This window comes from Myotis brandtii, unplaced genomic scaffold, assembly GCF_000412655.1.
Source record: "Myotis brandtii unplaced genomic scaffold, ASM41265v1 scaffold374, whole genome shotgun sequence".
Lineage (NCBI taxonomy): Eukaryota > Metazoa > Chordata > Mammalia > Chiroptera > Vespertilionidae > Myotis > Myotis brandtii.
The window spans coordinates 6375571-6396299 of record NW_005364372.1 but is presented as its reverse complement, the minus strand read 5'-3'; the positions used below and the strand labels follow the sequence as shown (position 1 = coordinate 6396299).

The 20729-nt window shown below is 34.3% G+C and overlaps 1 protein-coding gene across 1 annotated transcript in view; it reads right to left on the bottom strand.

The window, feature by feature from the left end:
- AGMO (alkylglycerol monooxygenase) overlaps positions 1–20729 on the bottom strand; it is a 269591-nt gene that overhangs the window by 144672 nt on the left and 104190 nt on the right. The window contains exon 5 of the mRNA XM_005872327.2: positions 13813–13908. Within this exon, the coding sequence (XP_005872389.1) occupies positions 13813–13908 (96 nt within the window). The remainder of the gene's footprint in view (positions 1–13812; positions 13909–20729) is intronic.

Genomic DNA, 20729 nt, shown 5'->3' with positions numbered 1-20729 from the left:
TTGTTTTTTAATGTCAAGCTCTTTTTTCCTCAAAGAAAATCTTTTGCTCCTGCAGGCTACAGCATGGTGGTATCAATATTGAAAGTTCCTTTCTTTCTTTTTTTAAAGTTAAAAGCCAAGTACAACACAGGCAACCACAGTTAAATTTCCTGGTAGTGCCTATGAGTACCTTGGAGCTGGGAAAGACCACCTCCGTGTGGGAGATGATTCATCATTCAGACAAGCCCAGTCAGAACCTCTCTAGTGGAAAACCCTTCTGATTCAAAGTCAAAGAGAAGTCATTAATAATTAATAAGGGTTGAGCATAACGACTCAATTATCACCCACTTTTGCAAATTCAGTCATTTAGCAATTCCACCAAAGCTCGCTTTGAATCACTTCAGAAAAATACTGTGGAGATAATTGCAGCTATTTTCATTTTTAGAAGTTAGTTATTTGTCTTTTTTTTTAAATTTAAATGTATTAATTTAAATGATGAAATTTTAGAATGTACAGAGGACTTAAAAATAATATAGTCCAATATTCTATTATTTTAAAAAGCATAAAAATGAAGCTCACAGAAATTAAATTTCTAAAGCAAGTTTAAAGGGCTTGGGAGGAAGCCCTAGAGTTGTTTCTGTTTTAGTTCAGAAATCGTTCCAGTTTTCTATCATTTTGCTTTTAAGTGGTTTAGCAATTTTTCTATCAAATAGAAGTAATTTATTCTTTTAGAACTTTAATGGAAAATAATAACTAAATGCTTTTTTACTACATTTCCATTAAAAATGAATCCTGGAATTTATAAAGACTGCAGTGATTTCAGCTTCTATACTGCCTCTCATGGATTTTAGGCACTGTTGGTGCTTCTTCGGTCTTTGACGCAATGCATCCTGTAGTTTTCTCTTAGGGTTTTATAACCTGAGGGCCAGGTTATAAAACCTGACTAGAATGATTTATTATAAAAGTATTTCATTTTACACATTTCTTAATGTTTCTTATTCTTCTTATTGGGAAGCATTGACTGGTTAGATTTCTGTAGGTCAGTTAAGAATACAGAAACAATTAACCAATGGTCAAGTTGAAGAACAAGCCATTTTTAACAAAAATATTCAGTTAATTCAAGACAAAAAGTATTTTCTTTGTCTGAATTGCTTGGAAAATTGCCTCTTCTCACTTCACTATGGCTACTGAAGTTGGAGAAAAGAAATTCTAAATACAATAAAAAAAACCCTCTTAATTCTATTGTTTTGTTTAATTTTAGACTAATAGTGGGAATGTTGCATTATCTGCAAATTGGCACTAAAAATACTGGAACATATTATTGAAAGGCCATAGGAATATTTATAAGTACTTACTTTTCAGAAAGAAGGCAGATGCCTACACTTAATTACAATGTTCTTTCCAAATAAGAGATGCTTACACATATTCATGCTTCCTGTCTGAGAGGGAAAAATCATAATAGGGAAAATATGTCCGCAGAAGCGTGTGCTTTACAGAATCCACATTATAAAGACGAATGTGCTAACAATATGATAAATGCTGAGGAGTGACTGGGTTGGGGGTGAAGTGAAATAAAATCTCCATAGTAGGAAAATGCCTGCATTCAGATGAGCATAGGTTAGAGTGATGACATTGACTCTAACTAGTCAAGACTTTTCTTCACAGCATCATGCATGATTGATGTTCCAGAGGGACCCATACCATTGTGGGCCTCCATGTTTCACTGCAGTAAGTATTTAAGGGAAATACTAAACCAGCTCCTAATACATTTATCATCTTATATAAAAATCATGGTTATGTTTTATTGAACTAAGAAAGATTTGCTTGAAGTGCAGTGTGAAAATGAGAAAAGTTTTCAGGTAAATTAGTGGCAATGTTCAATACAAACCTAAACTAAAATTAAATAGACTAATAGTTATACCATGATTACTGGTTTTTCCTGGTCAAATTTTCTTCTTTTCTTTTTTCTTTCCTTCTTTCCTCTGTCGCTTTTTTCCTTCTCCCCTTCCCTCTTCTCCCTTCCTCTCCCCTCTATTCCCCTCCCCTCCTCTCCTTCTCCTTCCTCTCTTTCCTTTTACCCCCATTCTTTCCTTTTTTTTCCATCTCTTTATCTAAGCATGTGTGCATGTGCATCTGTGTGCAAAATATTAGAGAATATTTTCTTTGGAAAGATCTTTATAATCAATTTTAGGCTCATGCATGTCTTTTTGGAATTTAAGTTGGTTATAAATATTTTTATGACCTTTCAATTATATATTCCACTTGTTAATCCCATTTACAGATAGAAAACCTGTATATTAATGTGTTATTAATATACATTAAAACATTATGTTAATATACATTATTAATATATATAAATAAAACATGTTAATACATATTAAGATATTACGATATTAATATGTATTAACATATTTATATTTTGAATATCTACTCATGTGCCAATCAACAATTATTTTAAGTACCAAACTACCAATAAAGGTTTTCTCTTAGCATTAAAACCTGTATTTATACATTCTTATCAAAGTCTCTTATTAAAAGCTACTTCCCTAATAAGCAGAGCAAGAAATCTCTTGTCAGCCAGTTCATTCATTCAGCAAACATTACTGAATTTCTATGGAACTTACTAGGTTTTAGAAATAAAAATAAATACAGTGATAAATATTTAAAAGAAATAAATAAAAAGATTATTTACAGTCCATTGGACTCTTCAGTGGAAAGCTAAAACTATTTCAGAAAAAAAGTTTTTACAAAAAAAGTTATTTTTCTCAATTATTTTGTTTTTTTAGTGGGAGGATGAGAAAATCATTCAGTTTTTTTTTCTTTTTCAATTACTGTATTGCACAGTGCAGATATTTGAATTTTTAATCAATTTGAATTTATAATTGGCACCAGAATTATCTAACAAGAAGCAGAGGTTCTAATATATAGTGATGGAAGGAGATTTGACTTTGGGTGGTAAACATACAATGCAATATACTGAAGATGTATTATAGAATTGTACACTTGAAATCTAAATAATTTTATTAACCAATGCCACCCCAACAAATTTAATTTAAAAATAAAAATGCAAAAAAATTTAGTTTGTTTTCTAGGTCAAAAACTGAAAATTATCTTTGGTAAAAATATATGTTTTGTATAGCTCCCAATAGTGCAGCTTTGCAAAGAGTCTCATTGATTGTTTCTAGGGAATGCACAAAAATTCTACCTTGTTGATAAACTTCTTCAATTGACTATTTGGAAATCAAAATAACCTATGTGGGTTCATTTTATTCAACAGATATTTATTGAGTGCCCGTGTTAAGATCTTTTTTTTTTTTTAAAGATTTTATTTACTTTTTTCTTTTTTATTGTTATTGGTTTGCGAGCGCAAGGAAGAGGGAGAGAGAGATAGAAACATCAATGAATACAGATAGAATCATTGACTGGCTGCCTTCAGCATGCCCCTTACTGGGAATAGAGCCTGCAACCCGGAAATATATCCTGACTGGGAATTGAACTGTAGCCTCCTGATTCATAGGTGGAAGCTCAACCAATTAGCCACATGGGCTGGGCCTGTGTTGAGATCTCTTGAAAGATCACAGTGTGGAACAATGGAAATTACCACTTAACAGCTGATAATTTAATTATTTATTAACTTAAGGGAGAAAGAGTGACAATATCAGCTTTTATTATTTGAATATATATAGCAGCGCTTTTCAACCTGTGGGTCGCGACCCCTTTGGGGGTCGAACGACCCTTTCACAGGGGTCGCCTAAGACCATCAGAAAACACATATATAATTACATATTGTTTTGTGATTAATCACTATGCTTTAATTATGTTCAATTTGTAACAATGAAATTGGGGGTCACCACAACATGAGGAACTGTATTAAAGGGTTGCAGCATTAGGAAAGTTGAGAACCACTGATATATAGGAAAATGTTTTTCACTCTCAAGAAAATCTATAGCAATTCATGTAAAGTTTTAGAAAATGGATAAAACCCATGAACATTATAACTTAGCATATTAAAATAATTGTACCTCTTGTTCTGAATTAGTGGATCTCTAAACATTCATTGTTTTCCTTGTTAAAATCTTAATCAATCTGAACATTTATGGATAATTTATATTGCAGAGCATCTGGTGATAAAGTGTAAAAATAAAATCTTAATTACATCCCCCACTAGTTCTGCTGTGTTAATTCAAGACAACAACTCAAGTATTTAGACAGATGGCAGGGGCAGCCATATTAGCCTACGATTTCTCTACAGGGAAGCAAGAGAAAGCAAAGCTCATAGGCTATGTGCTTGCCTGCCTATTTTCACACTTTGAAATCCTCAGCAAATGCTGATTTTTTCACAGCCAAATGTTTTCCTATCTGATTAGGCAGTTTTCTACTTCAGTAAGCATGTAATATGGAGGTAGCTAAATTTCCACACTAAAGAGTGAAAAAACAATATTTTTAGTTTGGAAATAAAACAATCTGGAAGAATCAGGGCTGTTGGGATCATAAAGAGCTTCATAGGGAGTAAATTTCTGATGTATCTATACCACAGGGTTAACAAGTTAAAAGCTTAGTTTTAAGAAGAATGAGACTAGGCTATGTTTATATAATAAACAATAGTTTTAAATGACTGTATTTATAATAAATTATCTTGAAGGCTGATTCTTGTCACTTACGATTGAATTATTCCTCAAATAAGAGGACAAGAGCTGGACAAGTTAGCATTTAAAGAAATTGTCTCAGTTTACATTTTGGATAACACTTTTGACTTTTCCTGGAAAAATGAATGCAAGTAACTGCTGAATGTGTTCATTCAAAGGAAGGTTGATTCCAAGTGACTGTTTTTTAAAAACACCTATTAAATTGACAGAAGGAAAATGGGGAACATTCATAAGCATAATCATGTAAAACTTCATTCCTGTGACACCATTTTATATTTACCAGTTTGGACACTCAGTGAGAAAATGAACCACATTAGTAGTAATAGTAGTAGTAGTAACAGCATTCTGATAAAAGAACGTAACTGATAAATTGTGAGGTTAAGTAGTTTTTGTTCAACTACCATCCAGATAGTTATATAATGCATTCTTCAAACATTCAACTCATACTAAAACTCAGTACATTGTGGCTGCCATTATGAACAAATTTCCAATTTCAGGTGTTGCTTCTAGATTCATTAATCAACAAACGTTAATGGATTACCAGCCATGAACCTGGCACTAAGCATTAGATACTTTTATGATTAAACACATAAATCTGCATTTCAAATCTTACAATCTCATAGGTCAGATCTCCTGATTGTCACCTATTATAAAGTTTTATCTGTTAAAAACATTTGTATACTAATTTTTTAAAGTCAAATATAATAGAGTGAATTCTCAATCAGTAGGTTAGAAGTTACAAATATTTGTTTTTCTTAAATTCAGTTACCCTATGTCCATTTGCATATTTTTCTTCTAAAGACTAGCTAAGGTGTATCATCTGTCCCTTATCCCCTCAGGATTTTTCTTTAATCAATACATCCTGTCTTAGTCAGTTTGGGATGTGATAACTAAATATAACAGGCTAGGAAGCTTAAACAACAATCATTTCTTTCTCACAGTGATGGAGGCTAGGAAGTCCAAGATCAAGGTGCCAGCAGATTCAGTGTTTGGTGAGAATGGCCTTCCTGCTATATCCTCTCTCTTTTAATGTCTCTTTTTTAAAAGGGTACTAATCCCATCATGAGGGCTCCACTCTCATAACCCAATTACCTCCCATCTCCAAATATCATCAATTTTGGAGGACACATAATTTAGTCCTCTCTGATCCAAGACTTTGCTATGAGTATTTTCTTCATGTTCTCCAATAAATGTATATATTATAAAGAATCTGGTTAACACGATCAATTCATTCATTAGTTAAGAATGTATTTGCTGATGGTCATTCAAGTTCAAGACAGTGGGAGAGCAAAAATGAATAAAATATAGTATTCGTCTTCAGTAAGTTTACTGTCACCTCTTGTATTTAAACTTCAACACGTCAATGTTAAGTCTAATCCCTTAGGGGTGTTTGTTCAAATGGAGATTCTTACCCTCACCAGAAATTCAGATTCTGTTAGAAGGGGGCCATCATTCTTTATCTTGAGTAAGCACCCAGATAATTTTGATCCATGTGGTGATCACAAGAGTTATACTTGCTTCTATTCTAGCTCAGACTTTATGTACTAATTCTAATTTGTAGTATTTTGGCTTTTCTATAATAACTACCATTTGTTGAAAGCATATTATTTCCAAGACTATACACTTAATACAGACAGTCCTCAGGTTACGTGGTTACGTCACCATCTCCCATTTATTTATAAAAAAAAAAAAGTTCCGTCATTTTGACGTATGTACATATGTGCTTTATGTTTTTTATTATTTATTTACCACAAGTAAAGGTCAGGAACTGTTATCTTTCTTTTAAATGTTTTTTACTGTTTCACTTCATTACTGCTGTGTGTGTGCTCCATGTGAGTGATGTAGGTGCTTATGTAGGTGGGTTCTGACTTACGGCGAAAATCGTGTTATGTCGCCGTAGGAACGGACCTCCCATGTAACCCGAGGACCTAATGTATATACATAATTTCATCAATCCTCATAACACTCCTATGGGGTAGGCATGATTACTTCTGCTTAACAGATTAGGAAGCAAGGTTCAAGGGTTCAAATTAATCTACTAAATATTCATACCTATTAATAAAACAAATATTTCTTAATTTTTCATTTGGAGGTACCCTTTACTTTTGATTACAAAACATGTACTTTAACCATTATGTCTTAGCCATTATGTCTCCCTTGTTCCAAAGATGTCCTCCTCTCCAATTCTGATAAGCAGATCCCCATAATATACCTTGTGTCTGAAAGCCTCACATTCCAGCTCTTTCACAGGAGACATTTTTTAAAAATTACCTCTGAATTTTTAAACAATGTATGGATGAGCTTCAGGAAGCTTAATAACATATCTTTTGAAGTTTTTTCTTCCCCTTTGGGAAAGTCTCTAGAATCCAACAGATTCTTGAAGAAGACTGTAATCCTCAAAATGCTACTAACAAGGGGTGCTGATTCAGGTCAGAGGGCCGATGGCCTCTTTGGCACAGAGTAGGTGCTTATGAAATATTTTTGGAATGTGTGTATTTCAAAGACATTTATGTATCTAATACATCTGAAAACACTAAAATGTTATACATGAACAATCACAGTGGGTAAATTATTTTAAAATGAAGTGTATAATAGAACAAAAGATCATTTATAGAGAGAATATGTATAGGATTTGGATTAAAGATAGTCCACAAAAGAGATAAAACCAACAAAGTGACAATAAGGTTTTATCTTGATGTTGACTTTAAGGAACAATGGAAGTAAAGAAGAGCAGCTGATTTGAGTCATAATGAAGTACATTTTAGACATGTTGACTCAGGGTGGTGTCAAATATTCCTGTGAATGTGTTAAGTGAGACAGTGGAAACATTGATTGCAAATCCTTATGAGCATTTACATTACAGCTATAGACTAAATATGAAATCACATAGAGACAGTATAAAAATGAAGTAAATTAAATTTTAAAGAAGGAAGAATAGTGAGAGAAGAGAGGATTGGAACAAGAAATTTAGGGAGGAATAAAGGAAGTAAGGAAATAAGGAGAACAAAAGTAACTAGAAATATCCCAACTTATTTTAAGGAACAAACAAGGGGGGGTGGGAATAGGAGTAGGTACTTTTTGAATAAGAACTTGATAGAAAAAAAGCATAAAATTTGATTTTGTTAAAATAAATATTTTCAAAAGCATATATTTTGAAATATAACTTCTTCCCCAAAATTCCTTATCAATCCAAAAGATGTTGGACACAGATAACAGGGGGATGAGAGCATGAGTGGGGGGAGGAGGTTGGGGTTAATGGGGGGGATGCGGACACATTTGTAATACCTTAACCAATAAAGAAATTAAAGACAAAAGATGCATAAATATAACTGTTCAAAATGTACACTCTATAAGGAGATAGGGCATAAGTCTATTCCATATATAAATACAAATATATACATACATAATATGTTAATATCTAACACTAATTTTTAGCTATCAAGGAACTCAGAGAATAATGGGAGAGACAGAGTTAAGCAACAAATACAATATAGAATTAAACGTCATCACCATTAGTTGGATTCTCCCCATATGCAGGAACTAATGTGTTATTACATTTATGTCCCCCCACAAACTCATGTTCTTAATCTGTAACTGCCAATATGGATATAGAAATAAACACAGGAATAGTTTAAAGAAAAGTACACTTAACTCTAGGAGGTGAAAAAGACATTCCAGAAGAAGTAGTAATTGAATTGTATTATGAAGAATGTTTGGAAAAGGAGCTTCCCAGAGAGAGCATGTGCAAATACTCAGAATGAACAAGTATTTGCTGTACTTCGGAAGTAAAAAAATGGTGTAGTTTAACTGGACCAGCTAATGGGATGAGAATGGAGGAGTAAACAAAGCTTATATCCTAAGGGCCCTGAAACCTATTGGTGAATTTTAGGTGTTTGATCTCATCTTGTAAGCAATAGAACCATTTGAAATCTCATGTTGTTGATGTTTGTTCACATGTTAGGAGTGTTTTAATCATTGGCTTCTAAAATGATAATCCCAGTTCATGTATTGAAATATAAGGGAGAGAAAAGAGTTTGTAGGAATAGAAAATAAATAGAATTCTATTGTAACTATCTATGTAATTAATGATAGAACCATAAATTAAGGTGAGGCAATGAAAACGGAAAGGGAAAGAGAGATTAAAGAGCATTTTAAGAGGAAAACTCAAGTGTATAATGAATAATTTAAGAGCGTATATAGCTGAGCTAGTAACAATTATGCCAGTAAAACAGGCATATATTGGGGCAGTTCTGGGCAAACTAGGAATTCTCCAAGAAATGTAAAACCAATGATACTATATTTCAGATGAGGAAAGGAGAGATAATTATTTACCAGGTTTTGAATCATGGATCTATTACCATTTAGCTGCAACAACAATAGATAATTTCCTTAATCTCTACATAGTTTCAATTTCCTCACTTTGAATGGAGACCATAGGGTTGTATGATCATCAATTAAGTAGATCTTGTGAAATCATAGTGTAGTAACTGACACACAATCAAAGCTATATAGGTACTTGCTCTTAAAAGAGAAAACACTTTATGAAGAAGAATTTGAGTTGGGCCTTGAAAAACATAGAATAGCAACATGTAGAAAATATGAAAATGAGAGAAACTATGATTATACATCAGATATATATGGGAAATGAAAAATGGTCTAGCTTGACTGAATTGCACGGAATGGAACGTAATGGCATGTACATCAAGAGAAGGCAGTGCATGAGAAACATGAAATGTAAAAAAAATTTAGACTTTTACTCAGCAAGCAATGGAACATCACCAAACGCTTTATGTGGGACTAACTTCAGAGAATAGATTACATTTGAAGAAGAACAAGTAGATGTGCATAGAGGTCACATGATAATTTGGAACAAGCAAGATTACACCTCATTTCTGTGTTAACTAACCTACAGCCTTGATCTTTTCACTATGCCATATAGGATCTTTATGAACCCTGTTGCCATCTATGGAGATATATTTAATAAACACATTGTTTGAAGAAGAAGTCCAATGGGTAAGTAATGGTCAAAATGCAAGCACTGAAACCAACCATGTTACCTTATATAAACTCAATATTCTTAGTTTTAAAAGGGACAGTATTTGTCACAGAGTTGGTGAATATAAAAATTCCAGTTTTCTAAAATTGTCTATTAAATTTCTGGAATGGTTTCCTGCTGCATGTACTTCTACATGTACCCTTAAAATAAAACCCCATTAACTGAAGTTACTTGAATTTATATTCATTCTTTACAACCTATAAAAGTTTAATTGGTCTTTAGTGATTCAAATTACTTTATGGGAATTAAATACAACATTTTTTGCTTGGAACATACTGGATGCTTAACACGTAGTGGCTATTTTATTATAGCATTAAGATCAGAAATGACCCATCTACAGGGAAGCTTTATAGTATAGTGGGTAAGAGCAAGGAATATGGATCCTGACTACCTGTTACAAAACCCAGCTTTGACATTTACTTATCATGAGATCCAGGGCAAGTTACTTGTATATTTAATTTTTAATCCTCACCTGAAGATATTTTTCCATTGATTTTTAGAGAAAGTGGAAGACAGAGGGAAATATTGATGTGAGAGAAACGCATTGATTTGTTGTCTCCTACATGTGCCCCAACCAGGGCCTGGGCTGGGGAGGAGACTGCAACCAAGGTACATGCCTTTGACCAGAATCAAACCCCAGATCCTTCGGTCCACAGGCCAATGGCTCTATCCACTGAGCTAAACCGGCAAGGGCTAAATTTCCAAAATCTGTGCTCATGCTGCTACTAGTCTATTGTTTTGTTGCCAAAGAGCTACATTTTCCTCTTCCTCTCTATATGTCCTAGCTCAGCAGTTCTCAACCTGTGGGTCGCGACCCCTTTGGGGGTCGAACGACCCTTTCACAGGGGTTGCCTAAGACCATCAGAAAACACATATATAATTACATATTGTTTTGTGATTAATCGCTATGCTTTAATTATGTTCAATTTGTAACAATGAAATTGGGGGTCACTACAACATGAGGAACTGTATTACAGGGTCTCAGCATTAGGAAGGTTGAGAACCACTGTCCTAGCTTCTGCAAATTTCTGGCTTCTCTTGTCACTTCAGTTATATTGCTTCATTGTTCTACTGCATATTCCATTTGCTTTCTAATTCTGCACACTGAATTTCTGCAATTCTCCTATACTCTAATTTCTATTGACCCTACATATAGGTCTAACATAAATACATCCTCAGTGAAAGATATGATTGGTACAGTTGGTGGAGTATAAAGGTTGCTAAAGAGAAGAATTTATTTTCTTCAGAGCTTGACCATTTTTAGTGATGTTTGTGTTTAGTGGATATAGTTGGCAAAGTAGTATTCTAATAGGATGGCTGTCCTAAAGAATATGATACAAGGAAAGGGGGGTAGAGTTCAAAAAGAAAATTCTAGTCTTATTAGTATAGGGGTCAGAGATGGAATTCTGATCTAAGGACTGGAAATTTAAAATGGGACCCCTTCATGGAACCACAGAAGGAGGAACCACACTATCTGCACATAAATATCTCTCAGTTTAGCACTATACAGATCATTTAATTATACGGTGCAAATATTCAATACCAAATAATTATTTCTGTTACATTTCTCTGCCCAAGCATCATCTTATATGTACATGAACACATGATAGTAAATTTAAGATAACTGAAAGGTTATAGATAATGATAATATTACTTCTGCATTGTAGAAATCAGCTAACACCCAACTATCATCTGATATCTCTAAAATAGTTATAACATTCCACACTTATTACATTTAAAACATGTAGTAAGATTTTCTGATTGCCTTTAGTATACTCACAAGGAAAGAGTACAACTATATGCTGCAGACATTTCAAATGAATGAATAAACAAAAATGTAGTCATAAAAATTAAGCAAGTGTATAGTTCCAAGCAGAATTTTTATAACTTTCAAAAGAGAGGAAGGGAAGAGATACTGTTGTTTCTTCATTAAAGTAACTCAAAAGTAAACAAAAATTTGACTATAAACTCTTGTTTGTTTTATGACCTATTTTTTCTTTCATGTAGAAACTTTCAAAGGCATTATTTATTTATTTTTGTGCATCTTAGCCTAATTGATTGAAGGGAATGAACTTTTCTTCACTTTTAGAAAATCAGTACCTCCTTCAGGCCAGATTTCCTTCTGAGTGAGAACTGATTTTATGGAGGTCAGCAGAAGTGAAACAACTGTACGAGTCAAATTTCCATTCAGGAATGTGCAGACTTTGGCCAACACTGTCATGTCTATGGCTCACATATTGTTTCTGTGAATTCACCATCAAGTAAGATGCCTGAAATGAAGCAGTGCTCAAGTGGCCTAAAGAGGCATAAAGTGGGTATTTTGTTTTAGACTGAGGTAATTGTTTTCAGTTTTTATTTTTAAATCTAATGTGTATTAACCTTTAATTGAAAAAGTAGAGAAAGCACATGATAAGAATAATTTTTTAAGGCTGTCTTTTCCCCACTCTATTTCACTTGCCCCTTTCTCTAAAAGCAGCCACTGATACAAATCTTTTGGTTTTATATCCTAAATTATTTTATTATTTGGAAACAAATGGTAATATGCTGTCTATAGCAATAAATGTAATTAAATACACAGTTGCAAAAAAACCCTTATAAATATATTCACAGCTAGTAATATAATTTAAAATTCCAAGATCCAAACCTTAATTTCAGAAAGTGTGCTCTTGCTTCCTGTGCAACTCAACTGTAGTAAGCACACATTGTAAAGTACGTTCAAAAGCATGATGTACAAGTGAGAGTTCTGATGCATTGCTTTTGAGTTGGAAGTGAAGCCACCTGGAAGTTCTGAGCTTGAAAGAAATGCCTCATCAATGGCTTTCCTCCACTCTCCCTTTCTTCCTGAGATGGTACTCAAGCCCTGTCTCGCGATCCTTAGAGGGACACAGGAAAAGGCAGACTTTACTTAGGCACCATTGTTCTGTATCCAAACTAATTCGTGAACCCAAAACATGGCATGACCTGGAGCAGAGCTGTTATAAAAATGTAATTCTCCTTTAACCCCTCCATGTAAATCATCAGAAAGCTTCCCTCAATGATTTAAACAAATTTGGTCTTTGACCTCTAGAGTCAGAATTGACCTCAACAACTCTTTCAGATGGTTGTAATATTGACTGTTTGATGTATGTCAACTACCATAAAATCCAATGCTATTTCATAACAGATCTTCTAATAATGCCACATATGCCCAAAGTCATGGTAACAGTCTCTTTATTCCAAGCAAGTCAGTAGCATGAAATACTGCAGATTAATGAAATAATGCCCTTTGTTGCATCAAGCTTTGGCATCTAATGCAACTGTGATTTGCGGTATTGTTCAACCAGTTGCAACACCTGTCAATGTGCTTCCTATAGAACTTCAAAAGACCTCTAATAAATACCAAATGCTTGAAAGGGTTCTCATGTGTATACGTAAGAATTTTTCTGGGTCTGTGATTTTTGTGGTACTTAACAACCCGTTCAGTACAATAGTTCATAAACCAATCGGTTCCATAATGATCTTTCTGCAAACATTCAAGTCTGACAATTTGAGATATCACAGAAGACTCAAAAAATTATATTTATTCATTTTTCTGGTGGGAAAAAACCTACCCTAACAATATATTTAACACCTTTTAAATAAAATTCAAACTCTAAAATTAAAGCAAGATTTCCAAACAAAAAATATTTTTATAATTTTTTAGGCATTAAAATTTTGTCAAGGAATTTTAAAGAACTTCCCACTTATATGATATGTAAATATTATACATTTATATATGTAATTAAATACTCATAAATTTTATATATAAATTTATATCTTTATATTAAAATAAATTTCAACATCTTTTGGCAAACAATGTTTAATAAACTGCAATACAGGAAGATATTGTATTGAATAAAGTATTAAAATGTTTTGGTACTTAATAGTTCAAAAATGGTTTTATTTAATTGAGACCAACTGGCCTCATTGCTTCTTATAAACTTTGCAATATATATTCAGTAAAAAGGAATAAAAATGAACAGATGTTTCTCCTTAAAGAATGCAGACAAAGATTTTCTTACACAATAAATCAGCTGCTAGTGGATTTCCAGGACATTGCTGCAGGCTAGTTAGATATAAAACTTAAAAAATATATAAAATAAAAGGATTTACCTCTGTGTGGATCCAAAACTGGTAGAGGAGATTGAACTGAAGATGAACAGCATATACCGAAGGTGGTACAAAGAGAGCCAGGGGAGAGTAGAATATCTAAAAGATTAAAAATTTTTAAATTTGCACATATGATTTCTCAACATACTGTTACTAATGGTTCAACATCTGAATATACACTTCAGCAAATATATCTCATTCTTTCACAAATTTACCTTATTTCTTATGTTTTATTGTCATGTTTGACTTTGCAACATTAGTTTGCAACATTAGTTTTCCACATGGTGATAAAGTTGGAGATATATTAGAGCTATTTTGCACTTCATGTTGTCTAGTTAAAATACCATACGTGGTGTGTTATATCCTTAATCCTTAAAAGACTGGATGTACTTCCTGGACTTAAAGAGATTTTCTATACAGACACACACACTTACTTTAAGTAAAAGAAATGCAGGATCATGTGTCTTCATACCTCGACAGCTCCCAAAGTCTGTATGTATTATACCCTGGCATTTTTAGTAGTAACATAAAATTATAATAAAACAGTGATTTTTTTATCAAGAGAGGGTAAAATAAATTTTCCCTTTTAAATTTGTTTTTATGTGGTTGATCGAGGGTACAATACATCCTAATTTTTCCAAAGTTAGCAAGTCAGGGGCTATGATATAGTGCCATAGTGCAAACAAATTTTAAAGTTGAATATTTCCTAACGGATGGAAATGTCTCTGCCTTAAAAAAAAAAACAAATTATGCTTAAACCACAGAGCTGGTTAGAATCAACTAATAAGCACAATCTGCTGTATTCTCCTAATGACTTTGATCCCCAAGAGTGGTTTCATGTTGTAGGAAAACATCTTATTAAATAAAAACACTAAACAACCAAATAGGAATAAAAAGAAGCTGACTTCCTCTTTATGTTTTGTATTTTGTAGAGTTAATATTTCCAACATTCTAGATATTTTAAAATATTTCTTCTGAATGTTAAATTTTTATTTCTAAATTATTTTAAAGGTTTTGTTCTCAATTAGGCCAAATATATTTCAACAATGTTTAGTAATGAGTATGCAGTAGAAATTGGTCATTTACATAAACTCTTCTGGCTTCTGTTTCTAAACTTAAGCCATGAAAAATCTCAACTGTCATTTCTCTGATCAAACAAGATCAGTTTTATCATTTATAAATGCATCAATAGGCAATTAATTAGATTAGTGAGCAACAAAAAAGTATTGTGCTCTTCAAGATATGCACTTTTAAGCTTTGGTTCTACTACAGAATCTCTCTATGACATTCACAAAGTTCTTAAATTTCTCGAGGCTTCTGTTTTCTCAAATGTATTGTGAAGAGGAAAAACATTTGAAATCTAGCCATCATTTTGGTTCCAAAAGATCTGTGATACTGTAATATGAATTTTTTGTAATATATAAAAATAGTTCTCTTATAATCGGTTCAAAAAACTATTTAAACACATATATGACATATGATATAAGTACTCTGAGTTAAGGAGTATTTTGCAATCTTTAAGCTGTGAGTAAAAATGTAAGACAACTTGGATGCTTAATAAATTGTCTATTTGGAAAGAGAGTGCATACCAGATGAATATTCATGGTTCATTATAATACCCCAAAGTATGGAGAAATAATCCTTTGAGATAGTAACAGCCGTTATGGAAGAGGGGGTTCTATGCTCAAATAAATTGTGAAGCGGTGAGTTAAACAAGTGGAGTTCAGCGCAGAACTTCTCAGAGCCTTTACCACTCTGTGGTCAACCACAAGCCTGTTACCCTATAGAATACTTTCTTAATAAGTTTTCCGTAGGATTGGATTTCCTAAAAACACACTTGAGGAAACAATGTCTCAGTTCTTACAAATCATTAAATATATGAACTGACAATTAGAAAAATGAACTCAGCATGAATGTCAGAAAATCACCTTTCTAATAAGAAATAAAGAAAGGAAGTAAGGTCAGGGAGTGACATGAATCACATGAAATTTAAATTCTTGTGATTAACATAGTACTGTAAAAAGAATCTAATGATATAATCAAAATTCTAATTTCTATAGCTTAGTAAATGTCATCGAGATCTGAGGATTATCACTCATCTTCTCTACCTCCAATCTTTGCATTCCCAAATTATAGTTTTTAAAACCAATTTAAATGCCCCTTCCATCAGAAAGCCTCAAATGGTACTAATTTGACAGAATAAATTTCTCCTTCTTCAAACTTAAACTCTCAGAACCTGCCAGGAGACATTATACTATTTAACAAATATATCAATTTCTGACATGCATCCAAACTCATGTCATTCTCACTCCAAGGTTCTTAAGGTTACACTGGTGTACCATAGGTTATTTTATTATCTTTTGATAAAAGTCATATATAGTAAGTTCTTTTTTTATAATTGAATTTTATTTTTATTAATTTTTATTGTTGAAAATATTATATATGTTCCTTATTTTCCCCACTGACCCCCTACATCACCCCGCCAACCCAGCCTCAGCCCTTCATCACCCTATCATCTATGTCCCTGGGTTATGCAAATATGCATACAAGTTCTTTGGTTGATCTTACCCACACCACCTTCCCTCTAAGATTCAAAAGTCTGTGCCATGCCTCTATGTCTCTGGATCTATTTTGTTCATCAGTTTAGTTTGTTCATTAGATTCCACATATGAGTGAGATCATGTGATACTTATCTTTCTCTGACTGGCTTATTTTGCTTAAAGGAAAGGAATAACCCAGACCTGTGTGTGTGAGGAGGAATGATAATAAGCCTCAGGGTGACCTCAGGCTAAAGGAGAGAGAAGATGAGTGTTTTAGTCTATTCTTCAATTGAAGGAGGCAGGTGGGGTTTTGTGAGGGGTACCCTGAGCAAGGACCAATATGGCATTTAGGGGGAAACGTAAGTATTTTGGCATTGCTGAAGGTATTGGAGAATGTGGCAAGAGACTGGTTGGGACCATGGCACTCATATAAAGATCTCAAGGAGTCCGTGAACATCCTTGCTATCACCAAAAGAAAGTGTAAGCTTGTGTTCATGAGGGAATGTGCAATTTTCTGAAGAAACATTCCACATCTTTCATCAGGGAGTCTGTGATAAAGATAATTTAGACATCAGTCAAACCAAAGGAAAAGCCCTTAAATGCCATTCTAAGGATATTGAATTTATCCGAGGCCAGGAAGGTGCAGTTAATGGTGTTTTTAAAGCTTGTCAGAGATATAAAAACGGGTTTGAAATCTATTTTAATAGCCCAGTGAAAGATCAGGCACTGGGGAGGGAGAGGCAGAATACTAAAGGAGATCTAACTATTTAAACATGGAAGATTAGAGGGACAGAAGAATATCAGAAGACACCCAGATTTCTGGCTTGTTTTTTGCACGACGTAACCAAAACACTGAACAGGAGGAAGAAAAGGTTATAAAGTTCAACTTAGGAAATGTTTTGTTGGAGTCCTTGTAGTACTAATATATCCCACGGAAACTGCTGAGTAAGCAAATCTGTTGTGCAAATATCAATTGAACTAAAAATGACACTGGATTTGCAGATGTGGATCAGTGGAGCAGTAGGTCTAGAATCCAGATCTAAGTAAGTTTAAAAATCACTCTGAGAAACTGATGGAATAGAGGTAGATATTACTTCTTTCTTTCTTGAACAAGGACGGAGTGAGCTGGAGGTATTCCCTGGAAAGAACATGTGGATGAGCAAGGAGATTTAATTTTTAAATGTGGAAGATGTTAATATATTTAAGGTGTATTCAGAAGGAACCAGCTGGGAAGAAGAGGGACAAATGCCAAAACTAGCTGATCAAAGTCCAAGAAAAGAACTAAGATAGAAGCAATGTCACAATCTAAGGACTAGACCTGCGGAAGAGAGGTGAACATTTTCTATAAAAGTAGATAAAAATCACATAATCTCACTCATATGTGAAATATAATGAACAATATAAACTGATGAACAAGGTAACACTGAATGGGGGGTAGGAGTGGCTGGAGGGGGGGTCAATTGGGGGAAATGGAGATATGTAATACTTTAAACAATAAAAAAAAAGAATGAGGTACATATGTATGTACTTACATGAGAAAAGCTCCAATAGAAATATGTGAGCCACATATGTAATTTTTTACATTTATAGTAGCCATGTAAAAATTCAGTAAAAAGAAACCAGTGAAATTAAAAAAAAAGTAGGGGTAAGAAACCACATGTACTTATAAATTCACAAATCTTAATGAAGATATCTGAACAGTAATTAGAGAGTGGGAAAACCTCACATTTCTCTGTGAAGTTTAAGATACATCCATTGGCTGACAGAAAGGAACAGCAGTGGAGAAGAGACAGCAGTTCTGGAAAGGCTTCTCCCAGGCAGGCAGAAGGCTCCTGTGTACAGTTTGGTGAGCAGCACTGACAGCTCAGCTGTATCTGGAAGCCGTATACTGAGGAGCACTGCACTGCCCAGCTGGTGCTAGAGGACACCATGGCGCTCAACAGTCAGAGTGTGGGAGTGAAGTAGGTGGGTGACCGGATTCAAGCACAGCTTGGGGAGTTGAATGCAGATGTAACCGAAGGCAGGGACTACTGTCCAAAATCGTGGAAATTAGGTTGAGGGAAGTAGGAAATAAAGCCACAAAGCATGACAACTGAGAGAAAAAGCAGAGACTGAGAGAGGAAAGCTGCCCATGAATAAGCTGCTAAGCATAAAGGTTGAAGTGCAGTGAATAATTAATTTTTAAAAAATGAAAAAAGTATTTCTAAGCTCCAGGACTAATGTCTATGTTATTTTAATAAAGTAGTTTAACGTTACTAACATCTGCACGTCTATGATTCTCATTTTCAAATAATATTACTTTAGATACAACAACTTCCTACATAACTGAGAAACAAAAGATTGAATCATCAAGCAACTATTCCACATTTCTTATGTCTATGTTTAATAGTGACACAGAACCCAATTCTCTGGTTGCGCATAGAAAGTAGTGATCTCTATCATTAAAACACATCTTAAATTGTACTTTTGGAATAAGTGCTTTAGGTCCATCGTTCTGTTCCCATGTCTATGGGTATATCCATTTCCTCTTTTGCTCATTCCACCTTCTTATACATCCTGTATTCTAGCCATACTCATACTGTTACGTGTTGAATTGTGACCCCCAAGAAGACATAGGACCCCCACTCCCTACAAATGTGACCTTATTTGAAAATAGGATCTTTATGGAGGTCAATAGTGTGGTGAAGGCCTGGGGGGGAGGGGGCAGGGTGGAGGAGGTCAATGGGGAGGGAAGGAAAGGGGGATATCTGTAATACATACAATAATAAAGATACATTTTTTTTAAATGAGGTAATTAGGGTGGTACTAATTCAATTACGGGTTTCTTTATAAAAAGGGGGATATTTAGACACAGAGATATACATGCACATAAGAAGAAAGCCATGTGGAGATGAAGGCAGAGATCAGGGTGATGAATCTACAAGCCAAGGAACACCTAAAATTGCCAGCAACCCCCCCAAAAGCTAGGAGAGAGGAATGAAACTAATTTTTCCTCACAGCCCCCAGAAGGAACCAACCCTGTCGACACCTTAATCTCAGATTTTCAGTCTCCAGAACTGGGAGACAATAAATTTCTCTGTCACCCAGTTTTTGGAACTTTGTATGGCAGCCCCCAGAAAATGAATGCCCCAGAAAACTAATATATCTACCATACATTTTATTTGTCATTCCCTAAATTTATCATATTTTTTCATTATTTTGTGTTTTCACAGATACTCTCTTTCTACAGTATTGTTTCATTTACAACACCATCCAAGGCAAAATACTACACTTCTTACAGATTGGAGTCAAGCATCCTTTCTTTTGTGATGCTTCCCTGGGTAATCAGAGCAGACACTTCTCTCTGGAACCTTAATAAACTATATTACAAGGCTGTTGACCTGCGTGAATCCCTCCAAGGACAGCAATCACCTTAAGAACAGAAGTTCATGTCTTCTCATTATATCCCCTACCTCTGCCACCATGACTGGCTCCACCAGTCAAGACTGTATGTGGGGGAAAAATGGATGCACTTCTCAAAATAAGAAGAGCATGTAAAAGGAGTTAAATATTTCAGCCAGTTGTACATTGTTTAAAAGTGACAATAGGCCCTAGCTGGTCTGGCTCAGTGGATAGAGTGTCAGTTCACTGACTGAAGGGTCCTGGGTTCCATTCTGGTTAGGGGTGGGTGCAGGCTCAATGGCCAGCCCTGGTCCGGAAACATGCAGTAGGCAACCAATCGATGTGAGACAGATCAATGATTCTCTCTGCCTTTCTCCCTCCCTCCCTTCCACTTTCTCTAAAAAAAAAAAATCAATGGAAAAATATCCTCAGGTGAGGATTAACAAAAAACTAGTGACAATAGGATAATGCTGTTTTATGTACAGTTCTTCACTATGATTCCCCTTATTTAGCCTTCTTTATAAGGACCACAAATAACTAGCAGATTTCCATAAAGAAAAACACTGAAACTCAGAATAATTTAATTTTTATCAAATTTCAAATTTTCCTGGTAAACTACAGAGTAATTTTCCTGATTCATTACAGAATAAGGGCTTTGAAAATGGTCAAGACACAAACCGGCAGAGGGCTTCACTTATTTTACTATGTGGGCATGAACTTTCTTATTAGCTGGCTTTGAATGGTTGAGTCTCGGAGAAGAAGGCATGCCTTAGAGTTCTGAGACATGGTACAAGGTCTGAGAGACGTCTTGTTTCTTTACTTCATGGGGGGCTGGGGGGAGTCAAGGCATGCTTTCCTCCTGTGACATAAGAGTTATTAGAATTTTATCCCAAGTGCATTTGACTGTATTATGTCAAAGTTGTTAGCTTCTTGCGTCTTTTATTTGTTCACATTTGTCAATATATAACTCCAACTTCCGCATATTGAAAAAGTCTTTGT